This window comes from Diabrotica virgifera, chromosome 6 (genome assembly GCF_917563875.1).
Source record: "Diabrotica virgifera virgifera chromosome 6, PGI_DIABVI_V3a".
NCBI classification, from domain to species: domain Eukaryota; kingdom Metazoa; phylum Arthropoda; class Insecta; order Coleoptera; family Chrysomelidae; genus Diabrotica; species Diabrotica virgifera.
The window spans coordinates 159599265-159625069 of NC_065448.1; the positions used below are offsets into that span (position 1 = coordinate 159599265).

General features: G+C 32.5%; 1 protein-coding gene across 1 annotated transcript in view; it reads right to left on the reverse strand.

The window, feature by feature from the left end:
* Positions 1-25805, reverse strand: part of LOC114335711 (ITG-like peptide) — a 231914-nt gene that overhangs the window by 155021 nt on the left and 51088 nt on the right. Inside the window, exon 2 of the mRNA XM_028285997.2 lies at positions 695-842. Within this exon, the coding sequence (XP_028141798.1) occupies positions 695-835 (141 nt within the window). The 5' untranslated portion in view covers positions 836-842. The remainder of the gene's footprint in view (positions 1-694; positions 843-25805) is intronic.

Here is a 25805-nt window from a genome sequence, read left to right on the forward strand (position 1 = left end):
TTAAGGTATTTATAAACAATCGATTAAAATCATGCATTTTTCTCATGAAAAATTAAAATCTTTGATTTTTAATAAGTCAAGAAGTTTGATTTATTTTAATAACTTTATATAAAAAATTTTGCTTAGAGTTTGTCCACTATCTAATTATGCACTTAATACTTTTAATACTTTTCACAATAATTTTCACCCCACAACAATTTTCATCCCCGAGAAGGGGTGGCATCCACCCCCAGGGTAAAAGCGCAAGTTCGCACCATGTCACCTTTGTTCCTTGAGATATTTTCTAATCATTCACCAATTTTCATCCAAATCGATGGAGGTTGAACGGAAGCGGAGGTAATAGCTCATATCCACCTTCAGTGACTGCACTATTAGGTTAACTCAAGAACAGAAACTTTGAGAAATCCCAGATATGCAAAAATATCTGGGACAAAGATCACAAAGTACAATGAAAAGACGAATTAATAATCATCACAGAAACAGGCATAAACAGAGAACAGTCAAAGTAGAATGATATATTATCATAAATGTTATAAAACTTAAATATTTGATCAACTAAAATAGTTTCCATTTAGTAATATTAACAACAGCTGCTCCTTTCGATTTTTGCTGAAGTATATTTTACCAAACTTACCATAATTCTCTTAATATTGCAAATATTATTAAAGAACCCTCGTTAATTATTATTACTTACCATTAATCCCCCACCTCCTCCATGTCCTCCGTATCCCATGTTAGCCAACATTTCTGGAGAAAATCTGTTGAACAGTCCTCCCCATGCATTGACTTTTTGGCCGACGAGACACAGGATCGAAAATACCAGTATGCTTTTCATATTTTCTCTGCAACAATGAGTTAAATTTAAATTTATGAATTTTATACCTATAAAAATTAATTAAAAAATAATTAAAAACCAATTTTATTGGGTGTTAATGCGAGAAATAAATCAATTGATGTAACATTTCAATGGTGTTTTTGGTTTACCGATTTATACAAAAATAAAAGAATATAATTTTTATGAGAAAAGTAATAAATTGCTAAATATAACAAAGGAACGAAAATTTTTTACATAAATAATTTCTGATATGCTAGGCTTAAGAATTCATAATATTTTTTGCTTGTTTAAATTTTCTTGATAAATTACCTTGGCCAGAGTATTTTTCATGCAGAATTACCCCTTAAAGTTTGCCATACTTATTTAAAAACACGCTGTATTAATGAAAAACATGACTAGTTATTAAAGTACCTAACATTTTTATGGTCCAACATAAGCAAATGAATCGAAAAACAGAATGTTGAAAAAAAGGATGCTGCAGTTGGGTTTTAATTTCAGTCTTTTATAAATGCCAAAATATTCCACAGGGTGATGCGAACTTTGAGAAAAAAAACACAATTTGATTCGTACACCCGATATACAATGAAAATTTACCTGATTAGCAACAATATTATTACAGCGGTATTACTGCTACAGAATTAGACTATAACATATTAAAAAAATCACTTAAATCGGACAACGGTTTTAAGAAAAACTAAACATCAAAAATGACCAAATTTTTAAGTGGGCCGATATCTATGCACGCAAGTTTAGTCTAAGATACGATATAAGGTCGATTTGCACCGATCTTTTTAATGGATAAAAATTATTGGATATGTAATTTCATATAATAAAAATTATAAAAACAAGTTGTATATCTCTATACCTGGCTGTAAAACAAGTTGTACCCGATCTTATTTTGTTCTCACTATAATTTAATAATTAAAAAATTACTTTTTTTATAAATAAAAAGAAATTTCGACCCAGCCAGATACTATTCTAGATTTTCTAGATCATTCTAAACACAAATGGTTTTTTGTAATTTTTCTCTTAAGTTGATGGTTTTCGAGTTATAAACAATTTAAAACTGAAAAAAAAACGAAAGATGACGATTTTATGCCTGGTTGCACCAACAGATCTTAAGCTCCAGCTTAGCTAGGATCTACTTATAAATAGGGCCTCCTTGAGTATCACTTACGTTGCACCATAATTTTAGATTCTTACCTTATTATCAATTATATCTATTATTATATTATGGTATTCTTATTGTAATATATTATAATTATATTATATTAATTCTTATGATATTCTCGACTTAAGCTTAAGATCTGTTGGTGCAACCGGGCATTATTAAAGAATCAAAAACATAAGTAAGAAATATCATTTTTGAAGTTACGAAGTACCTAAATTGAAGATTAATATTATTCAGTTGAATGATTATTGTATGAACCTTGAAGCCATCTTGGCAGGCTGACCTGCCACATCACCATAGCTGGTAGCCCATTTCACACCAACATACCTACTTGTGTGTGTAACAGTGGTCTAACCCCAAAAACGAAGTTTTAAGATAAATGCAATCTTTACATTCGTATTTCAATTATGCTTATGGGATGGCAAATTATGTAGCGCCATTTAGCCAAATACAAAGGTAGGTTGTGTAGACCCTTCTTAATCTGAAGATTTAATGTTGCTGCTATTATTGATATATTAATCTAAAAATTCTCAATTTGTGGCTTAGGCCACTGTTGCTCTGAGCGCCTCAAATATTATTTGGGTTACTCAGCAAATTGCACTCTGCAAATTGAAAAGTGCAAAAAAGCATGCAAAAAATTCTTGGGGCATTGTAACACAGTGGGGCCCCATTTTCGTCTTCATCGCAGTTTTTTAACATGTTTGATGTACGGCTCTACTTGTAATAATCTCCTGATATGCCGACCGAGGCTCATTTTCCATGCGTCTTAACTTTGTACAGCTGCTCACTGCTTACCTCCGTCAGGAATGTTTTTTAACTGTCTAGTTTGGGGTATGAGATAATAAAGGGATATATAGAAATTTCGGACATCTTGGTTATTAGCGCACACTAATATGTCTGTGTAGATATTGGCATTGGATCCGACCGTCACATGTAACACCGTTGCCGTATCCTCTATTTTTTCATACCATCACGTTAGAATTTTTTGTGATATTATATTTGTGTGTGAAATGTATCATTTTTGTGTATTTTAGGTATGTTCTAATATGTTATGTATATAAGGTTTTTAATTGATTATTTTAAATCGTTGTGACGTTTAACTTGCTAGAAACCTTGTAATATTGTGTAATGTGTTAAAAGTAAGTAGTTTTGAAACACCAATTAAGTAAAGTTTATTATGTTGTTGTTTTCACCAATTTTGAAAAAATGTGAAAACATTGAATTGTCCACGTCCGTCTGTCCGTCCGTCCGTCTTGTCTGTCTGTTTGCAAACTCAACTCCTCCGTCATTATACCAGGTAGAATGACAAATGCGGTGTCAACCTGCTATAGTGACGGAGGAGTTATATTCGCGGTCAGACAGACAGACGGACAGACAACCTAGGTCTAATTTCTCACCTTTAGTACTATCCTTGGATTATAAGCTTTAATTTGACACCTCCTTTGTCATTATACCTAGTATAATGACGGAGAAGTAAACGTTTTTATTCTATTATTCTTGTAGGTACATTTAACATTGATTGAAATTATGAAAGAAATATATAGAAAACAGCATGGCAACACTGTGACGCACAAACATTAAAAATTCAGCCACATTCAGCTGTGCGTTACATAGGGTGCTTTAATATGCAAGATGTCCGAAATTTCATACAATGAAAGACGGGTCGGTTTCCTCATGCAAAATGAAAAGTAAATAACTTGGGACATAAACCATGAGCTTTCTACTATAATCAGTATGGGAGTAGCATGTATTATATTATTTGATAGCATTATAGACTGTAAACAAGTAGAGATTTTAAGCACCAGAGGGTTTTCTTCGACATGTGATGTATAACTAGGAAGATGGCTAGAAAAGAGAAAAGTTCTATTATTTACAGCTTAAGCTTAAATCGTATTTACCAGATAGTAACTACTCATTGAGATACAAAAATTCTCTTTCCGATCACAACTAGATTCACAAAGAACTATCGATAGCCGCTTTTGCTCTTGATCTTCAAAGCAGACATACCACAAACAGAACATAATAGAAGCATCCTCAGCGGATGGTGTAAAAGAAGAAAACATGTTCATGGATAATATCTAACTTAATCGGATGCTTAAAAGTTTTGATTTTATTAGTTATGTATGTTAGACAGTGAACTTAGATTTATAATTTCCTTTATCTAAGTCAAAATCTATTATGTTTTTTATTATTCTTTTAATTATGCTTTGAGATCATTCCAAAATAATGTTTTATGTATTTGCCTTAAATTTTTTTTCTAACAATGTACAACCATGCCTTTCTGAATCTTGTTCTGCTTTGAACAATTATAATGTAATCAAAGGGAAAGACTGTGCCGGGCAAAGCTCCTCATGTTAATTTTATTAATGTTTCTTTTGTCTCGTCATTTTCAAAGAAACCTCTAATTCGAACTGTAAATAACTGATTACAAAATAATTATAATGAAAGACGAAATGTTAATTAAAGTTTGGGAATGAAAAACACGCGACAGTGAGTTTGTTGGTTGTGTCCGTTCAATAAACTTTGTTTTTCATCATTCATTCATATTTTTAATTACATTTAGTACGTTAGAGATGGTGTATGAGATAACGAGAAATAATGTATTATTTTCCTCGCTTAATTGATTACACGTAACAATACCAAAATTATATAGTTAAAAAATTGGTGATATTGTGATCAATAACAAAATTTACAAGGTTTAAAAAATATAGTTAGATTATAAATTTGAAATATATAACTCCATAATTGATACAAAATGTTCACTAACCAAACCCAACACACTCTATAGAAAAAAGGCGCAGGAAATAACAATTTGAAACAACTTAAATAGGCAATAGACGCTTAAAAACTTTCAAGTTCCATAGAGGGCAAAGATGGTAACATATTATTAAAAAATGAAGAGATTACAGAAAGATGGCGGGAACATTTTATGGAATTATTAATGGGAGACAACAATGAAATAGAGAATGACAGGGAGGAGTACAATTTAAATGAACAACAAGATGATGATGACATAACATACGAAGAATACAGGGAAGCAATTTTAAAATTAAAAAATGGCAAGGCTGCAGGACACTATCATATTAAGGCTGAGCTAATTAAATATATGGAAAGAGAAGGATTACAATTACTATGGAAGATCATAAGGACCTGTTGGCGTACGGGATGCATACCTAGAGATTGGACTATTGCAACTATTCTACCATTACACAAAAAAGGCGATAAACATAAGTCTTCTAACAACAGGGGAATATCATTGTTGGTAGTTGCTGGTAAAATCTACAAAATAATACTAGAGAAAAAGCTGCGAGAAAATATCTAGGCCACACTGGATGACAGCCAATGCGGCTTTAGGCCAGGGCGAGGTACAACCAATATCATATTCATGGTGAGACAGTTATCAGAAAAAGCCCTAGAGCATAACAGTAAGTTGTTTCTCTGTTTTGTGGACTTGGAAAAAGCATTTGATCGGATGCCACGTATGGTGACTCCTAGCTTCTGATCCACCTCAGATAATTAAGGGGTGGTTACTTCCTACCATAGGGGTTGATGAAGTAACAATAATCACTGTGAATACATTTATTTGTACGTTGGAGTAATAACGGTAAGGAGCTGGTGGTATAATATTTAATAGATGTGATGTTGCCCGCTGGGATCTCAAATACTAATTGACTAATCTTTTCTCCGTGAAAGTATAACTAAAAGTGGATTGCCGTGTTTATTGTTTTTATATAAACAAAAAGTGAGAGTGATACTAAAACTCCTGAATCGACTAGATTATAAATAACGTATACTAATTATTATTTCAAACTGACCTTGTATCCAAACCGCATGCATTGATGTGGTAATGTAGGTCAATCGTATTTATTATAAACAAACGTATTTGTTTTACCAAAGACATTTAATTATTAAAGAATTTGTCTTAATAAGATGATTACTGAGATGCAGTGTATCCCAATACATCTTCCTTTTCTTCCGAAAATTTTCTGACTACGGAAAACTACATTTTTTATTTCCTATAAATAATAATTAAATACAAAAAAAATAAAAATGTTCGTTATCAACATTGTTCCCGTTCCACTTGTCACTCACTGTGTTCTCGGATTGTAAGCATATAATCTATTCTTATGTATTTCTCTGATTTTATTGTTTTCCAATCTGATCTTACAATTAACATTATTTACCTCTGTTATTGTGAAGGGGCCTACATAAAGACTATCAAACTTACCATTCTCTTCCCTTTTTACCAGGACTAGGTCTCCTATTTTAAAGTGTTGTGGTGTTGCTTTGAGCTTATTCTTTTCTTGTCGCTCTTTTTTGTGCTTTAGTAAGAAGGTTCTAGCTCTCTCGTGTGCGCTTTGTAGTTTGTAGCGTAACTCATTGTAGTAAGCATCTATATTGTAACATGGTTGAATCTCCTGTGTAAGGTCTTATGGTAGGTTAACCTTCCTGCCATATAACAGTTCAAACGGTGTGTAACCATGATACGCGTTAGGGGTTGTATTGTAGCAGTATGTGAACATCCTGCAACACACATCCTAATTTTCTCTGTCTTCGTCTATGAATGCTCTTACGTACTCGTTTAATGTTCTGTGCAGTTTTTTACAACTTCCAATGGACTGTGGATGGTATGCCGTTGAGAAGTTGTGCTCTATTTTTAGTAGCTTTGTTAGTTCCTGCATTACTTCATTTTTATATTCTGTGCCTTGGTCTGTTTTTATTTGCTTCATGAGTCCGTATGTTGGTATAAAATGATCAAAAATTCCTCGGGCTATTGTCTCTGCTTCTTTATTGCACACGGGTATACTGACCGCGTATTTAGTAAGTTCACATAACATTGTTATACAGTATCTATTACCTTCGTTACTTTTAGTGAATGGACCTATCGTATCTATGTATACTATGTCCCATGGTTTGGAAGAAGTGTCCGATATCACGAATTCTTAGACATGTGTTCTTTTCAGTTTGTTAATTTGACATTTATGACATTGTTTAACGTATTTTCTTACGTCTTTTTCCACATTTTTCCATCTAAATCTTGCTTTTAGCTTCTTTATTAGTCTGTTATTTCCTACGTGTCCTCCAAACATCGGATGATTGTGATATTCTTCTATTAACCTGTGTTTTTCTTTGTCATCTTCTATTGTTTCTGGTACTTCACATATATATATATATATATATATATTTCTACATTCTTCAACATTTCGTTTCCTTGTTTAATAAATTTCTCAATTGTGCACACTTTAAAAATAATATCGTTTACGTATATTTTTACTTTACGTACTACATTCTCTACCGCCAGCTTATCAAGCTGTGCCAACATTTGGTTTAAATCAAAATAATTGAATCCTGTGGCTATGCTCTTGCTGCACTTTATTTTGTTTTTGACCCTAATGCTCAGTCTTGGTGAGATTAGTTCTGCTCCAAAAGACAAAACTGGTAGTCTATGCGCCTCTAAATTATTTAGTACCTTTCTTACTGTCTGTTTGGGGGCTTCTGGCTGTAGTGCGAGTTCACTTTCTGCCTTCGTTTGCCTTGCTTCCTTCTTCTTTTCTCTTGCTTGAGCTCGTGTTATAGCTAATATATGGGTATTGTCTATGTATAGGTTCTTTAGTTGATGTAATGTTATTCTTGAAAGACTATCTGCATAGTTATTTTTCCCTGTTATATACTCTATTTCGAAATCGTATTCCTCTAAATCTAATCTGATTATTGTAAGTTTCGAAGTTGGTTCTTTCATTGCGAATAAATGTGTTAGTGGTTTATGATCCGTTTTGACTAAAAATGTTGGTGCTCCATATAAGTAACATTTGAAATGATTAATTCCCCAATGAATCGCTAGTAATTCCTTAACGATTATAGGTTTATTACATTCTCCTTTATTGAAACTTCTTGATGCGTATGCTATTGGTAGGTCTATTCCGTTATAATCTTGACTTAAAATTGCTGAACAACTCTCGTTGGATGCGTATGTTAGGATGAATTGTTTATTGAAATCTGGATATTTTAGGATCGGTGGCTTCATTAGAGATGATTTAAGCTTATTGAATGCTTTTTCACATTCTTCTGACTAAAAAAATTCTACTCCTTTTCTTGATAATCTGTTGAGTGGTCTGCATATTTCAGCAAAATTTTGAATAAAACTTCTATAATAGTTACAAAATGCTACGAATCTTTTTGTCTCTTTCGCTGTCTTAGGTGTCGGGTATTGTTCAATCGTTGCATATTTCGCTTTGTCTGGTGATACTCCTTCCTGGGAAAGATCATGACCTAAATATGTTACTTCTCTTCTAAAAAATTGACATTTTCCTGGGTTAAGTTTCATATTGAATTTTCGACATGTCTCGAATGTCTTTTTCAGGTTGTCTAGGTGATGTTTTTCAGATATTCCTATTACTACTATATCGTCCATGTAAAGAAATGCTTTGTCCGGTGTTAATCCTGAAAATGCTATTGACATCATCCTTGAAAAGCTATTTGGGCTTACATTTAATCCAAAAGGTAATCTGGTAAATTGAAATGCTCCATTTTCCGTGCTAAACGATGTGTATTTTCTCGATGATTTTTCTAATGGTATCTGGTGAAAACCTGACATTAAGTCTATAACTGAAAACCATTTTGCTCTTCCTAGTTGATCTAATATCGAGTCTATCCTTGGTAAAGGAAATTTGTCTGTGACTATTTTCTTGTTCAGTTGTCTAAAATCTATGCATAATCTCCATGATTTATTTCCATCTATCGCTTTTTTCGGTACCAGCACTACTGGGCTGTTGTATTCTGATGTGGACGGTTCTATTATTCCTTGGTCTCTCAGTTTTTGTACTTGTCGGTTTAATTCCTCTGTTTGTGCATGAGATGTCCTATAGTTTTTAATATATACCGGAGTTTGGTCTTTAACTCTCAGTTTCTGCTCGTAGAAGTTGTTACATGTTAGCATGTCATGCCTTAGGGCGAATATATCTGAATAATCTTCGCATAAAGATACTAACTTATCGCGTATGTATTCTGGAATGTCTAACTTCAATGATTCCCGTAATTCCTTTTTACTGTCCTTGCTGTCGTTGATTAGTCTATATATGTTGAATAATTTAATGTCTAATGTTTTGATTGCGTTTGTCTCTACTTTTACTGTTTCGTAGGTTGTGTTCAAAATTTTGATGTACGGATTATTACTTGAAATAATTGCTCTCGCTATGAATATTCCTGGTTGTATTTCCTGTTGTTCCACTATCCTGGCAGGATCGCCATATGGTGACTCCTAGCTTCTGAGCCACCTCAGATAATTAAGGGGTGGTTACCCCCTACCATAAGGGTTGATGAAGTAACAATACTCACTGTGAATACATTTATTTGTACGTTGGAGTAATAACGGTAAGGAGCTGGTGGTATAATATTTAATAGATGTGATGTTGCCCGCTGGGATCTCAAATACTAATTGACCAATCTTCTCCGTGTAAGTATAACTAAAAGTGAATTGTCGTGTTTATTGTTTTTATATAAACAAAAAGTGAGAGTGATACTAAAACTGCTGAATCGACTAGATTATAAATAACGTATACTAATTATTATTTCAAACTGACCTTGTATCCAAACCGCATGCATTGATGTGGTAATATAGGTCAATCGTATTTATTATAAACAAACGTATTTGTTTTACCAAAGACATTTAATTATTAAAGAATTTGTCTTAATAAGATGATTACTGAGATGCAGTGTAACCCAATACACACGTAACAAGATCTGGGAAATATTTAACCCTAGAAATGTGAAACCGAAGTTAATCCAAGCAATAAAAGAGTATATATAAATGTACACGTAATAATGTAAGAAGGAAAAATCACTCATCTCTAGAATTCTACACAAGGACAGATGTAAGAGAAGGTGGTGTTCTGAGTCCTTTGTTATTCATCACCTAATGGACGAAACAGACGAAGTTGCAAAATAATGTCGGGGTAAGGTAAAAAGAACTAGGGTTGGGGTGTATAAACTTCAACAAGTTTACGTGTCAGAGTTGCCGATAGATATATGCCGATGACCTGGTAATTGTGGCAAAACCGGAAAAATACTTGCAAGTGAATGTGAATGTTTGGAATAAAGCCTTTAAGAAATTTGGGATGAAAATAAATATTGAAAAAACAGAAGCTTTAGTAATATCGAAAACTCAAGAAAATATAAATGTAAAGATGAATAATGAAACCATTACACAAGTAGAGGCCTTCAAGTAAAATTATACTATGCACTAAATAAAAGTTTTATTAGGAAGAAAGAAGTAAGCCTGAAAACAAACAAAGTATTTCAAACTGTATACGAGCCGGTGCTACTCTACGGTAGTAAAACGTGGACAGTGAATGACAACATTCGTAGTAAAATTCAAGCATGCGAAATGCGATATTTATGTGCGGTATCCGGGGTGACCAGACGTGATCGTATAAGAAATGAAGACATACGTGAAAGGTGCGGTGTTGGAAGGACCTTATACAGACTTGAAACGAAACAGTTATCGTGGTTAGGACATATGGCGAGAATGAGTAAAGGTAGAACTGTAAAGAGGGTATGGAAAGCGGCATCTGACAACAAACGACGAAGAAGCAGGCCAGCAAGATCGTGGAACGAAAATATTGGAAAGGCTTGCGTAAAAGGAAATATTGGGTGGAGAGAAGCAGAAAGACTAGCTACTGACCGAAAGGCATGGAGACGTCTGATTTCTCCACTTACCTCGAAACCGTAAGGTACAAAAGGACGGCTTAAGTAAGTAAGTACTAATGAAGAAATCATAATAATTCTAGGAGATTTCATTGCCTTGGCATACAGAAGATCATTATCTACGGGAGGATGTCGTCTTTATTGGACTTAAAAGAACAAATACAAGAGGAGAACGTTGTCTACACTTATGCCTAAACAATCAATTCGCTTCCACATACTAACACAAGCTTACAGCACCATCCCAGATGCATAGATACGTGAACATGAGGAAAAAGTAGGTAGATGAATCACAGAGATTTTGTTTTTGTAAAATGTCGTTAAAGCAACTCATTTAAAGTCCTTACGATCAATCTAGTTATCTATAAAGGCGTGCAGGAAAACGGATTACGGCGTAAACATTATAATTTTGAGCTTTACCACCTTCATAGTGAGCCAGTATTGGTAGATCTATCAAAATAGATAGGCTGCAGTGGCTAGGCCACTTAGAGAGAATGAATGAGGTGGAGCCATCGAAACATATTTATAGCCAAACACCGGATGGAGTGAGGAGAAGAGACACGTCCAGAGCGCGATTTAAGGAGGGGTGAAAGACGACTTGCGAGTGTTAGGAGTGCAAAGTTGGAAAAGCAAGGCGAAGGATAGGAAGGAATGGAAGCTGATTCTGGAACATGACAAGACCCACCATGGGTTGTAGAGCCAATGATGATGATGAAGATTAATCTAGATCTAAATTGCAATAGCTATCGTGCAATGGTAATTGCAATAGCATTTGACCGTGAAACCATTAGAAAGTGCTACTGTGATAAGTTAGTAAATTGCTAGAAGGCTTAAAGAGAGTTATTTGCCATTTTGATGATGTAATTTTTCATGCATGGACATTTACTCCACGCCTACAGAGAATAAAACTAAGACTTACGAAATATTCCTACGATATTCACTATACTCCTGGTAAGCAATTGATACTTTTGCTGATAAACTTTCAAGATCATCAATATAAGGTATTAAGTACTTACGAGGAGATTTCTGAGAAATAAAACCGCATGGTTGGCCACATAAAAACCTCAGGTAAATATCTTTAAAGCTATATTAGGCTTACAGCCTCTACTATTTCTACGGTCTCGTATACAGGGCACCCGCAAGGGTTACTGGCGCCTGTGTGCAAAAAAGCATTTTGGCGCCCCTTAAGGAATTTTGGATCATGATTTTATTTATTTTTTGAAGGTAGGTAGGTACTTGAAATAAACCAAAAAACATTTTTAGAAGTAATATTTATAGTCAAGGTAATACAAAACGAAAAATCCAAAATATTCAGTAAAGCAAAACTTACATTTTTTATTGCTTGAGATTTTTGGTAGAACTAATAATTTGTAAGTTATTTAGAAAAAAAAAAGGAATTTTTTTAAGATTAAAAAATTTTTTACTTTAAAACCAATTTTTTTTCAAAAATGAGCACTTTAAACCGATGAAACTTACAGATCATATTATAAACATTACATAGTATGGGTGTTTGTTAAAGAATGGGCCATAGCTTAACCTTAGATTCCTGAGCTTAAAATAGAGGTCTGGATCCCGCGTATGAAAAAAAGTTGATTAATAGCAAGCTGAAAATTTGTTAATAGCTTAAGGGTGTCTAGTCGGACAAACTTTGATATATGGGAATACTGGAACAGGGGAAGTTTTAATTGTGGAAAAGGTTAAAAATTTGAAACGGTCAGACCACGAAAACGTCACATGTATTTTGTCCGACAGAACTTCCAATTGATTTGTTACCCTTTCATTAAACTCTCATGCAAAAATCAGACTGGTATTTATCACCTGTCATAATTCCTGTCATTTGACATATTCTACGTGTTCCACTCGTTATAATTCCCATTTGGTGATAAATAGCAGCCTGATTTTTGCATGAGAGTTTAATGAAAGGGTAACAAATCAATTGGAAGTTCTGTCGGACAAAATCCATGTGACGTTTTCGTGGTCTGACCATTCCAAATTTTTAACCTGTTTCACAATTAAAACTTCCCCTGTTCCAGTGTTCCTATATATCAAAGTTTGTCCGACTAGACACCCTTAAGCTATTAACAAATTTTCAGCTTGATATTAATCAGTTTTTTTTTCATACGCGGGATCCAGTCCTAATAGGTCGATTTAAGCTAACTTACCTTAGTACAGAAGTTGATAGTAATCTAAATACAGGTTGTCAAATTTAAACTTTTATTTTATTTATTTTTGAATATTTCCTGACAGGCATGGGACAACAACACGAAATTTGGTAAGTGGTGCTGGTATTGTTTGTACAATCTACTAAATTATGTTAAACAAACGTTTTTGGCCACTACCAGAGGCGTACGACGGGGGAACGTGAATGGTTGACCCTTCCCAAATTCTACGCTACTGGCGGAATTGCTGTTTTAGTGCAATTTTTTGATTCTCCAATACTTTTTATGTAAAAAATATACTCTTTATTCGTAACGATAAAGCCATTAGTTTTCGAGATATTTGAAGCTAAAAACGAAGGAGCATAATACACTAATCAAAATAAGTGTGCCTTTTCATTTTTAACTTCAAATACCTCGAAAAGTCATGAGTCATGACTATATCGTTGCGAATGAAGAGTATATTATTTGCATAGAAAGTATTGGAGAATCTAAAAATTATGCTAAAATAGCAGTTTCATCAGTGGCGTAGAATGTGGTAAGGGTAAACCATTCACTTTCCCCTGTCGTACGCCTCTGGTATTAACCACAAACGATTATTTAACAGAATTTAGTAGGATGTACAGTACCTGAACTTTCTGCCAAGTACCATAAGGAATTATAAATGTCCAATAGTTTTATAGTATCGGGCACACATAATTCTTAAAATTTTAAATAAAGAATAAATTATTAAAAAAAAAAGAATACTTTAAAATAATTTGACATATCCGTGTGATACTTGGTAGAAAGTGTAGGCACTGTACACCCTACTAAATTATGTTGAATAATCGTTTCTGGCTACTACCAGAGGCGTACGACAGAGGAAAGTGAATGGTTGACCCTTCCCAAATTCTACGCCACTGATGAAACTGCTATTTTAGCATAATTTTTAGATTCTCCAATACTTTCTATGCAAATAATATACTCTTCATTCGCAACGATATAGTCATGACTCATGACTTTTCGAGATATTTGAAGTTAAAAATGAAAAGGCACACTTATTTTGGTTAATGTATTATGCTCCTTCGTTTTTAGCTTCAAATATCTCGAAAACTAATGGCTTTATCTTTACAAATTAAGAGTATTATTTTTTACATATAAAGTATCGGAGAATTAAAAAATTGCACTAAAATATTAATTCTGCCAGTGGCGTAGAATTTGGGAAGGTCAACCATTCACGTTCCCCTGTCGTACGCCTCTGGTAGTAGCCAGAAACGTTTGTTTAACATAATTTAGTAGATTGTACCATACCAGCATCACTTACCAAATTTTGTGTTGTTGTCCCATGCCTGTCAGGAAATATTCAAAAATAAACAAAATAAAAGTTTAGCTTTGAAATATTTATTTCACGTTGAAATATTTAATTTGGAATTTAACGAATAAGAAACTAATTTTCATTAGCTACAACTCTGCTTCTACTGGGTTTGCAGACTTTATATATAAATTATTTTTTTCACTTTTTTTTAAGCTATATTTTTTGCTAAGATTATTTATTCGATAAAATAATTAATTTTTGAGTTATTTGCAGGGTTTTTTGTCGAAAAATGAACATATTCACTCGCAAATAACTCGAAAAGTATTGACTTAGTGAAAATCCCTATACAACAAAAGTTGCTTAGAATTAGTTAATTTATCCAATTCCGGACTTTGAACGTATGTTTTTTCACCCCCCGAGAATACCCCCAGGCATTCTCGGCCCTATTCCCCTGAGGATACCCCTTTTACCCCCAGGACAAAAGCACACATCGGCACAATATCACTCATTTTCTTGTTAGCTATGTGTATGACAAATTTCATGTCAATATAGGCGGTTCTTTAAAATTCACAGCAAAAACCGTGAGTAAATGGACTATTATTTGTAGACTAAAATATTAAAATTAAACAAACAAAATAAAAGCATGACAAAATAAATTAAAATGCCTGACTTCTGACATGTTCTCGCAAGTGGGAATCGGCAGTAACTGGATGATATACTAATAAAATTTAGTGTGTGTTTATAATTAATCCTATTCTCATCTTTTATTTTAAAATTTATTTTTTATTTTTTGTTTGTTTTTTTGTAATTTTTGACACCGGGTTTTGGCGCCCCTAAAGGATGGCGCCCGTGTGCATTGCACACTTTGCACATATGGTAGCGGGGACCCTGCTCGTATAGTCCCTACTGACAGTGTATTTTCTCTCCTTGGTAGGCCAACTTCCTGAGGACAGACTTGGGGGACTAGTGGCTGCCCGCTGTCCAATAGCTAGTAACCACCTACGTAACACCTTTAGTGTAACCAGCACTAGTAACCAGCACCAGTAACCAGCACCAGTAACCAGCCCTAGTTACCGGCATCTAGTACCAGAGTAAGCAAGGACAGAGAAAGTCAGAACCCTTAAAATATCTTTCTGTTTTTATATATACCATATTTTTTTATACTCCATAGTGTGTCTGTACCTACCATTTTTGTACAGATCTAGGTCCTCCCTCTACCCTCATTGTACACCTGGATATAGCTACAACCAAGTAATTACAGGGTGTATATTGAATTGTACTTAGTTAATTCCACGGGTAGACTTACAGAAGTAGGTATTTGACACTGGATGGTATAAATTATTCACATTATTTTGGTATAATAATATAAATATAGTATGGTACGGTACATATTTGAGTCTTGCTGAACGTAGGTACATTTTACTATTCAGGGTGTAGTGTATATTTAATTGACCATATACTTAGGTATTAAGTTGTATATATATATATATATATATATATATATATATATATATACAGTCAAACCCGCTTATTGGAATAGCCTTCGTGCCAATCAAAAGTATTCCTATAGACGGGATATTCTAATAACCGATCATTTTTACGTGGTAGAAACCTTTCGGGACCTCAAATTTCTATTCCTTAAACTGGGATATTCCTATAACCGGTATTCTAATAAGCGGGTTCGACTGTATATATATATATATATATATTTATATATATATATATATATATATATATATATATATGTATACAACTACATATACATATTGTATATGTGATAAGTTAGGGTCTTTTAAGCCTTAACAGCACTTTATATTTATTTTATAGTTAATAGTTTCAATAGTCGTTATACATGTACAGTAGAGTCTCGGTTATCCGCCCTTCGGTTATCCGCCATTCCGTTTTATCCGCCGCACCATTTAAGCAAAATTTTTTTTCAAATTTATATAACTTAACAAATACGCCGAGCAACAAGAAGCTAGAGCTGTCAATATTATGATGCTACAAGATGGCGAGTATTGGCAGCAACAAAACGAGATACATTGGCAAGGCAGATGAAAATCGCTAGTTTTTTTCGTTCATTCTAAATCATTTTATCTACAATGTCCAATGTCAGTCAAAATTAAACTGATTTTCTTCTTCTTGTGCCACTCCTATCGGAGACTGGAAATCATCAAGGCCTAAACTGGTGTTTCATTTAACGCTCCCTATTATCCGCCATTTTTGATTATCCGCCCTTCCGTCGGCCCGTTTATGGCGGATAACCGAAACTCTACTGTACTTTTATTTTTGATTTAATTCCCCCGTCTTATGTTTTAATTTATGTAATCAGAAATATAAACATTTTAGCCTTAGGCCTACAAGGCCTGTTGCGCTTAATAAATATAAGCTTATGTTTTATTTTATAGTTTATGTTAAATAAATCCTTGTAGCTATTAGATTGTTTTAATGCTCAGAAATAACCAGGTCACCTTCTGCTGAACTCACTAATAAATCCCTGAGATGAGATAGAGAGATTAACTGAATTTTGCATAATATATTAATATTCATTTTATTTATTCAGTAACATCTCTCGATCTTTATTTTTTGTAACAGTGCAGTCCCATATAAGGAGTTCCATGAAAATGTGGTTATTAGCAGAATTGTCGTCACTTACTGCCTATTTTGTAATATCTTATCAAAAAGAAAATAGTAAACAAATTATTACTAGCAAGTTTGTTAGTTTTATACTAACGAAAAGTTAAATTACTAATTACTGTTTTTACTATTATTTTTTGAATATGATTTCGTGTTGATTTTCATGATTGATTCTAATTCTGTTATTCAGGATAGTGGCTCCGCTACTTATAGTAAAAACATAGGATTCTACGATTTCGTTAAAATACGTTTGTTTTCAATTATCTACATAATAAACATAATATACCCTATTCCACGAATATACGCCTGTGTTGGATTATTTCGACAACGAATATTTTATTGTGCAAAATATGAAGAACGAAAATAAATTGCAAATTACATTGCTGTTTAATAGAATAATTATTAGAGCCATTTACTTTCGTACTTCTTATGTTGCACACTGAAATATTCGTTGCCGCGATAATCCAAAACAGGCGTATGTTGGTGGAATGAACCATATCTAAGATCCGAATATAGATCGATCTGTACCCATCTGCTTGCCGGATAAAACATTTTTTTTATTAAATTTCATACATGGACAAATATTTCTAGCATGGGCTGCCTATCAAAATAGCTATCAAGGGGGGCCGTAGGGGTTGAAATCAATATTTCAGTCACATTGTTTTTGAAAGTATGGTAGAATTATTTTATTTTTAAATTAAATAGGCGTATTCAGTACAATTCATAGATTATTCAAGAGAAAATTCAAGGAAAGATATTGAAAAATAAGCCAACGGTGGCCAATTTTTAAAGACACCTCAAAAAAAATGGTTTTTGCGGGTTGGTCGGTCAAAAAAAAATATACATACAAAATTCCAGGTTGGTCGGTCAATTAGTTTTTGAGTTACAATGTTTACAGTCTTTAAAAAAGGCAGATTTGAGGAAAAGGGTTTAAAGTATTGTCAACTTTTATTTTCAATTTCTTTTTTGTCTGTCAAATCGTAAAGTGATGCACACCAGAATATGTTTTTGAATAGCGCACTAATTTACAAAAGAAAATAAGAACAGCTGCTGACCGTTGTTCACTACGTTCAAGCGTGCTGGCGTGCACCTGCTGCAAAGCGAGTAGAAGGTAGAGATATTCAGCACTATCTCCCTACCTTCGACTCGCTTTGCAGCAAGTTCGCGCCATCGCACTTGAGCGTGGTGAGAAACGGTCAACAGCTGTTCTCATTCCCTTTTGTAAATTACTGCGCTATTCAAAAACATATTCTGGTGTGAATCACTTTACGATTTGACAGACAAAAAGAAATTGAAAATAAAAGTTGACAATACTTTAAACGTGTTTTCCCTAAAACTGTTTTTTCAAAGGCTGTAGACATTGTATCTCAAAAACTACTTGACCAACCCACCTGGAATATTGTATATTTTCCTTTAGACGTCCCTTGAGGTAATGCTGTCAAAATGTTTTATGCTCATTTTTTGTTTAATAATAATAAATACGTTGATTTTCACCCTCGTTTGCAAAAAAAGTTCGTTGTTTGGATTTCTGAGTGATATCAAAAATCAAAATTCGATAAAACTAAAAATATTCAACCTCATTACCTAGAGAAACTCATAAGCTAATAAAATCTATTTGAATTTTTTTTTACCATGATCCAGTGATGAGATCTGATGAGTCCACCGCAAAATCCATCGTTTTTTTTTTGAGGTGTCTTTAAAAATTTGCCACCGTTGGCTTATGTTTAAATATTTTTCCTTGAATTTTTTCTTGAATAATCTATGAATTAAAATTATTATGCCTAAATACGGCCACTCTGAAGGATAGCTATTATACCCTATTCCACGAACATACGCCTGTTTTGGATTACTTCGACAACGAATATTTTACTGTGCAAAATAAGAAGAACGAAAGTAAATTGCAAATTACATTGTTGTTTATTGGAATAATTATTAGCGCCATTTACTTTCGTACTTCTTATGTTGCACAGTAAAATATTCGTTGTCGAAGTAATCCAAAACAGGCGTATGTTCGTGGAATGGCCCATACACGATTTTCATAGGCAACCCATGCTAGAAATATTTGCCTATGTATGAAATTTCATTAAAAAATGTTTCATCCAGCAAGCAGATGGGTAGAGATCGACCTATATTCGGATCTCGTACTATTATAATGAATATGTGTACTGTAAAAGACTATGTTTATTGCTCTATGATAATAAAATTTGCCCATTTTTTCTACCAGATAACACGGTAATTTTCAATTTGTTATAAGTATTCTTTTTACCTTTTTACCTTATTAGTATGTAGACAACCGCGATAAAATCCCCTATAGTGATTGCTTTTTCAATAGGTTAGTGCTTTACTAAATTGGATATTTAGCCCTTATAATATGAGCTTATTTTAAAATGGACTTAATGACCATTTAGAAAAGTTGGTTATAAAATTAAATCTACCTCTTATAGGTCTGGATCCCGCGTATTAAAAAAAAGTTGATTAATAGCAAGCTGAAAAATTGTTAATAGCTTAAGGGTGTCTAGTCGGACAAACTTTGATATATGGGAACACTGGAACAGGGGAAGTTTTAATTGTGGAACAGGTTAAAAATTTGGAACGGTCAGTCCACGAAAACGGCACATGTATTTTGTCCGACAGAACAGACTTAAACTCTTCGAACAGAGATTAAATTCTCATGCAAAAACCAGACTGCTATTTATCACCAAATGGGCGTTTTAATGAGTAGAACATGTAGAATATGTCAAATGACAGAAATTATGACAGGTGATAATTAGCATTCTGATTTTTGCATGAGAGTTTAATCTCTGTTCGGAGAGTTTAAGTCTGTTCTGTCGGACAAAATAAATGTGCCGTTTTCGTGGTGTGACCGTTCCAAATTTTTAACCTGTTCCACAATTAAAACTGCCCCTGTTCCAGTGTTCCCATGTATCAAAGCTTATCCGACTAGACACCCTTAAGCTATTAACAAATTTTCAGCTTGCTATTAATCAACTTTTTTTTCATACGCGGGATCCAGACCTATTAGATGATTTTTGACACCGGATGGTTATAATTATAGCATAGGGCTAAATAACCTCTGAATATTTAGGAACGCCTTAAACAAATAATATGTATTTTGTAATTCCACATATAGATTCTAATTTGACCATTTAAATAATAATTCAATCTTGTAAAGACAAACTAACTAAATAATACTGTTTGACAGGCTTTCCTGTTCTGTATCAACATTTTACAATAGATTCTTTAAATTAATTTTAAAACCCAACAAAAACCATTGGGATCTCCTGTCAAGAGAATTCAAGTGAATTTAATAGTTAGCCACCACAAACGTACAAAAATAACCCTTCGATAATAAGATAAAACATACTAAGCGTAAAAGCTTTATTTTCGAATGTAAAGTCAGAGCTCAAACTGGTACCAGGCAAATTTCTATTAAAAATATGACTAATCAATATCTAATAAACTACACAAATACTTTGAAACTACTAAAGACTAAGCATGATACCAGTGACCATGATATCAAAATAATATTAAATAATATTAAATAATAATATTAAATAATATACAGGGTGGTCCATGAGTATTTGTACAAAAAGAAACAGTAGATTCTACACTCTAAAATATTACGACTTAACCCAACTTACTTTAATAAAATGTTGATATTAAGAAAGATAGAGGGTGGTAAAGTTAAACTTTTTTTATTTATTATTGAATATTTACTGAAAGATAACGACATGAAATTTGGTATGTGGTGTTTTTTTTGGGTAGAGAAAACTAAATTCCCTACCAAAAATTATGTATTGCCCAGAGGACGCCACATACGCCTTTCAGCACTCATTTATTGCGTTCAATTTTTTTTATCCCTCACTCTGTATAATTTTGACTTTAAAATTTATATTCTCCTATTAGTTCTACCGTTGATTGAAATATTGATATGGGTTCTACTTAAAAAAGGTATACTTTTATCATCTCCCTAAACTCAACCGTTTTCGAGATAAACGCATTTTAAATCTGCGATACACCATCATTTTTAGCATAATACCATTGTATGTAGTTCCACCCGAAAATAACTTAAAACCATAAAATTATCCAAAAATGTATCGCAAATTTTTTCAAATGTAATTTGAGATCCAATGACATAAATTTGAGAACTGGCACAATTATTATGGTTTTAAGTTATTTTTCGGGTGTAACTACAATGATATTATGCTAAAAATGATAGTGTATCTGGCTGAAAGACTTCGGTCGATAGTCGATGGCCTTTTGGTACATTGTATCAATAAAGTATCTCTCTCTCTCTCTCTCTCTCTCTCTCTCTCTCTCTCTCTCTCTCTCTCTCTCTCTCTCTCTCTCTCTCTCTCTCTGATGGTGTATCGCAGATTTAAAATGCGTTTATTTCGAAAACGTTTTAGTATACAGGGTTGGTCGAAACACGGAATGAGTATTTTCTGAGTTTTCTTAAATGGAACACCCTGTATTTTAGTATTGTAATGAAATGTTGTTTTATGGTACATTTTAATTACTTAAGCACTCCCTATACCTAACTGCTTTAATTTGTGAGTTATTGGTGATTAAAGCAAAACATTAATTGCAACAAAAAATATGTGAAATTGTATTAGGTTGGCCGTGAAAATATTCAATCACAAATAATTTTTTGGAAATAAATACATATTAATCTGGACTGACACTTAAAATTGCCAATAATGGTTGAACTGTCAAAATACCATTGAAGTTAAGATTGTTGGTGCGATTAACAATTAAGCACAAATTAAAGCAGTTAGGTATAGGGAATGCTTAAGAAATAAAAAAGTACCATGAAATATCATTTAATTACAATACTAAAATATAGGGTGTTCTATTTAAGAAAACTCAGAAAATACTCATTCCGAGTTTAGACCCACCCTGTATACTAATATTAAAAATTTAGCTATACTAATAATTGCTAACAATAGTAGACTATATTAAAAATCATTTGAATATAAATAAAGTTTATTATGTCAAACTACTACAATCCTACAGGGTGTGAATATTGCTACGAAATTAATAAGAAAACGTAAATATCTTTTAACCTACCCAGTATAATGTTAAAAAACATTATATTTAAGAAAGAAGAAATCGAGGACAATCCAAAAATGTCAAAATATACAGGGTGTCCCATTTAAAAAAACGAAGTTATAAGCAACTTCCGGTATAACCGGAAGTAGCTAGTAGATGAAAATATTTTCATTAAATAGACCAGTCTTCAAAACCTCATTATTCAAATTTTCACAATTCAGTTACCTTTAGTTCTCGAGATATTTCTAATAGGCCCTTTATCTGCCTCACCCTATATACTAGAATAAGAATTAATAATAATTTCTAAACATATTCCACGTTTCTTGTCTTCTTTCAGTAGAGATCATGTGCTTCTTCAGTAGCTTCTTTTTATGGATTATATTTTTGCATTTGCTTCATTTATTACTATCTTGTAGTCCTTACATAAGACAAAAATGGGAGAGTTAGAGACGATAGTAATTACATTAGCTTAAAATTTGCTATGTGATCTGGAATACCGGAAGTTGGCCAAATAACGGGGGTAAACTCACGTTTATTCCCATATACAATGATAAGCGCCTTAATAAGCAGCAAAATAATGCAAAAGATGGAAAACATAATACGTTGTACAATAAAAAAAGTTTAAACTTGTAGAGGTGTAAAATTATCGATAGGAACTTGTAAATTTACATTGCATTACATGGTTTCCCACCTTCAGACGTCTGTAAGAGGAGAATTTTTTTATTTAGCTAATGCCTCGACAACTAATGGCCATTGGTATGGTAGGTACTAGGTACGGTGAATTTTTGCAGTTAGGTACCTAGTGTCATGTGTAGTGTGTGTATTGAGTAAGTGTCTTGTTACTTTGCAAAGTCGACGTCATTGTCTTTGCAAAGAGACGCTAATTGTATACGAACGTCTGCGGTCCCTCCATGGGTGAGTACCGATCCCACAACAGGAGAATTTTATACAATTTCCCTGTTACAGTGATAGTTGTCATACTCCTCCGATACGTCTAAAATAGTTGAGGAAATGAAGCTGGAAAAATGGCAAAACCTCACAATTTTTTCGTCCAGCATCGATTTGTACAAAAATTTGGGATTAGTCTCATTTCACCCTCTACTTCATTTTCTATATTGAGCCGTTGTACGCTTTTGGTTTTTTAAGGTTGAAAACCACCCCTAATTGTAAAAAATTATAAAATAACATTTTAAACTTAACATTGTCAACATTTTCTTCCTATTAGTTACATAATGATTGTTTTGTGCTTTAAGATATAATATCACAATATTTCAACCCTTAAAACCACCCTTGTTGGAGCTATATATAAAAAGTTTGCTTATCCTAGAAGAATAATTTCGGCTTGCATCAATTTACATAAAAAATTGGGGTTAGGATCATCTTACCCTCTACTTCATATTCTATATCATGCTCAAGGGCGTTGATTATTTTTAGGGCTGTAAACTACCCTTATTGTCAAAAATTATATAAAAACATTTTTAACTTTAATATAGGTAAAATTTGGTTTTGACTGGTTAAATTATGATTGTTTTATGCTTTAGGATAAAATATAATATTTCAACCCTTAAAAACCACCCTTAATAACATTGCAATTTTTATAAGTAGACAATTTAATAGATCTATACAGAAAAAAAAGTAGAATTAAAGAATTACAAAAATATTTATTTACAAAAAAATACGAATTTACAAATATATAAAAATACACATACAAATAGTTTTTTAGTCATCCAGTATACGAACCGGCTCTGTGGTATTATACATATAGGTACATTGAAAATGCTCGATAAGGGGAATATTCGAATTTTTCGAAAAAAAAAATAGTTTAATAAACATAGCTCCTTCATTTTTGGCGCTAAAAAGTTTTTTCAATAATAGTTTTGTAGGATTTTTGAAGAGTAATAAGACTGTGTAAATTAAATTCCGTAAGATCCCTTAATTTTTAATTGAGGTGGGTTTAAAGGGCTCGAATAAGGGGATGTTTGCTCGTAAATAGATGTTTTAAATAGCTATATCTCGCTAACTGTTCACTGTAATGAAAATCTATGCATAAGGAAATTTTAACTATTAAAAAAGCTACAATTTAGTAGTCCATCATTTTTTTCGTATAAATTGCAAAAAATTAATTTTTTTAAACTCCAATTTTTCTATAATTAGGCCTTTTAAATAGGTCAAACTTTTTGGGTGTATTGATAATATAAATATAAAAGGAATTACAGAAAGGCGAAGACCAATTTTTAGTTACAAGGGTAATTAGGGGGTTGTTTTCACTGTTTTTTTCGTAGAAAAAAATAGGTACCGACTTTTTTTTATTATAAGTTGCTCAATTTTTATGCTAGAAACTTTTTGTTATTTTTTTTAAAATATCTTATTGTATGCTTGAAATAACATCATGTAAGTTTTCATGGAAAAGGGCAAAGTTTTCCCGTTATTTGGCTTTAATTATTTCAAATTATGCATTTGACAAAAAAAGCTAACCTTTAACATGCCGTATCTCGGTTTGTATTGGTCGTAAATATATTATAGAAAAACAGTTTCGTTTGAGTTACTAAAAGATACAATTTTGATATCTACTGGTTTTTTGATTAAATGCATATTTTTCGAATTATTCTCAAAAAACCCTCTAAAAAAGTCGATTTTTCCGTCGAAAAACTGCTACTTTCAACAACGAATAACTCGAAAAATATTATTTTTACGAAGAAAATGTAAAAAACATTTTTTTCTTAAAATTACCTTTTACATCGATTTACGTGGTTAAAATGTAATAAAAATTCCCACCCCCTAGATGGGGTGGCAACTACCCCCAATTTTTTAGCGTACAGCAGCATGATATAGAAAATGATCCTTGGACTATTTCCTACCTTCTGTGAAAATTTCAAGTAAATCCATGCTGGACGAAAAAATTGCGAGCCAAAATGCTTCATTTCCTCGACTAAAAGTGGAAAACTTTGTAATGTAATGTCCGAATAATTATTAAAAAAATCTCAAGAGTTTAACATAAAAACATAATTGTGCTTTTGTTGAATACTCCAAGGCCTTATAGTCTAGTAAAATAAGATTACACTACATGTATATCAAAATGTAAATTCGTACACGTTGACACAAATTTTATATCAAAGTTTAGGTGAGTACAAAAGATATTTTCAAGAAAGTATCCAAATCACATAAGGGGATCATTGTTATCATAAATAATTAAAAAGTGGTCATTTTTGCAAAATATTTACTTTTTTAACTGTTGAGGTAATTTACAGTTTAATGAAGGTTTTTAGGGCTTTTTTCTACAAAGCTGAAGGACAAATCTTTCACCTAAGACTTACTAAATTAAATTTGACCCACCATTTATTTAAATAATTATACATAAAATTTAAAAATCCAGTTTGCAAACAATATTATTTTCATAAAATAAAATTTTTATTTTTAATTCAGTTGCAATGCGAAGGCAAAACAATCTTACTTTTCAATTAGAATACGGAGCGCAGTCCAGTCCCTTGAATTGCAATTTTCGGCTCTTATTGGAGCTTCATCGGAAAGAACGTAGGCTTGTTCTCCATCAAACTTCATCTTTTAATATTATTTTCGTTTTAAATAGGCACTATAAATTATTTTATTTAATAGGAGAAGTTACTGGTATTAAGCAAAATATATCGGTTATAAAACATTTAATAATTTATGAGATATTTAATTTGTTTTTTTAAATGTTACTATATCTTCAATTGTAAAAACGCGGTTGTTACCGAAATAATATAAATCTTTGTAAAATCTCATTTCTTTTATTTTTATGGATCTTTTCGATAAATATATTAATAAATTTAAATTTAAATTTAACTCCACTCTAAAATGGCATTTTAAAATTGTTCTAATTGGTGTATAATTTTTTTTTTAATAACTTCGCGGAGTAAACTTTTTGAAATGCTGTTTCGATAATCGGATTCCAGGGAATTTTTCGCTATTTAATAAATTTGT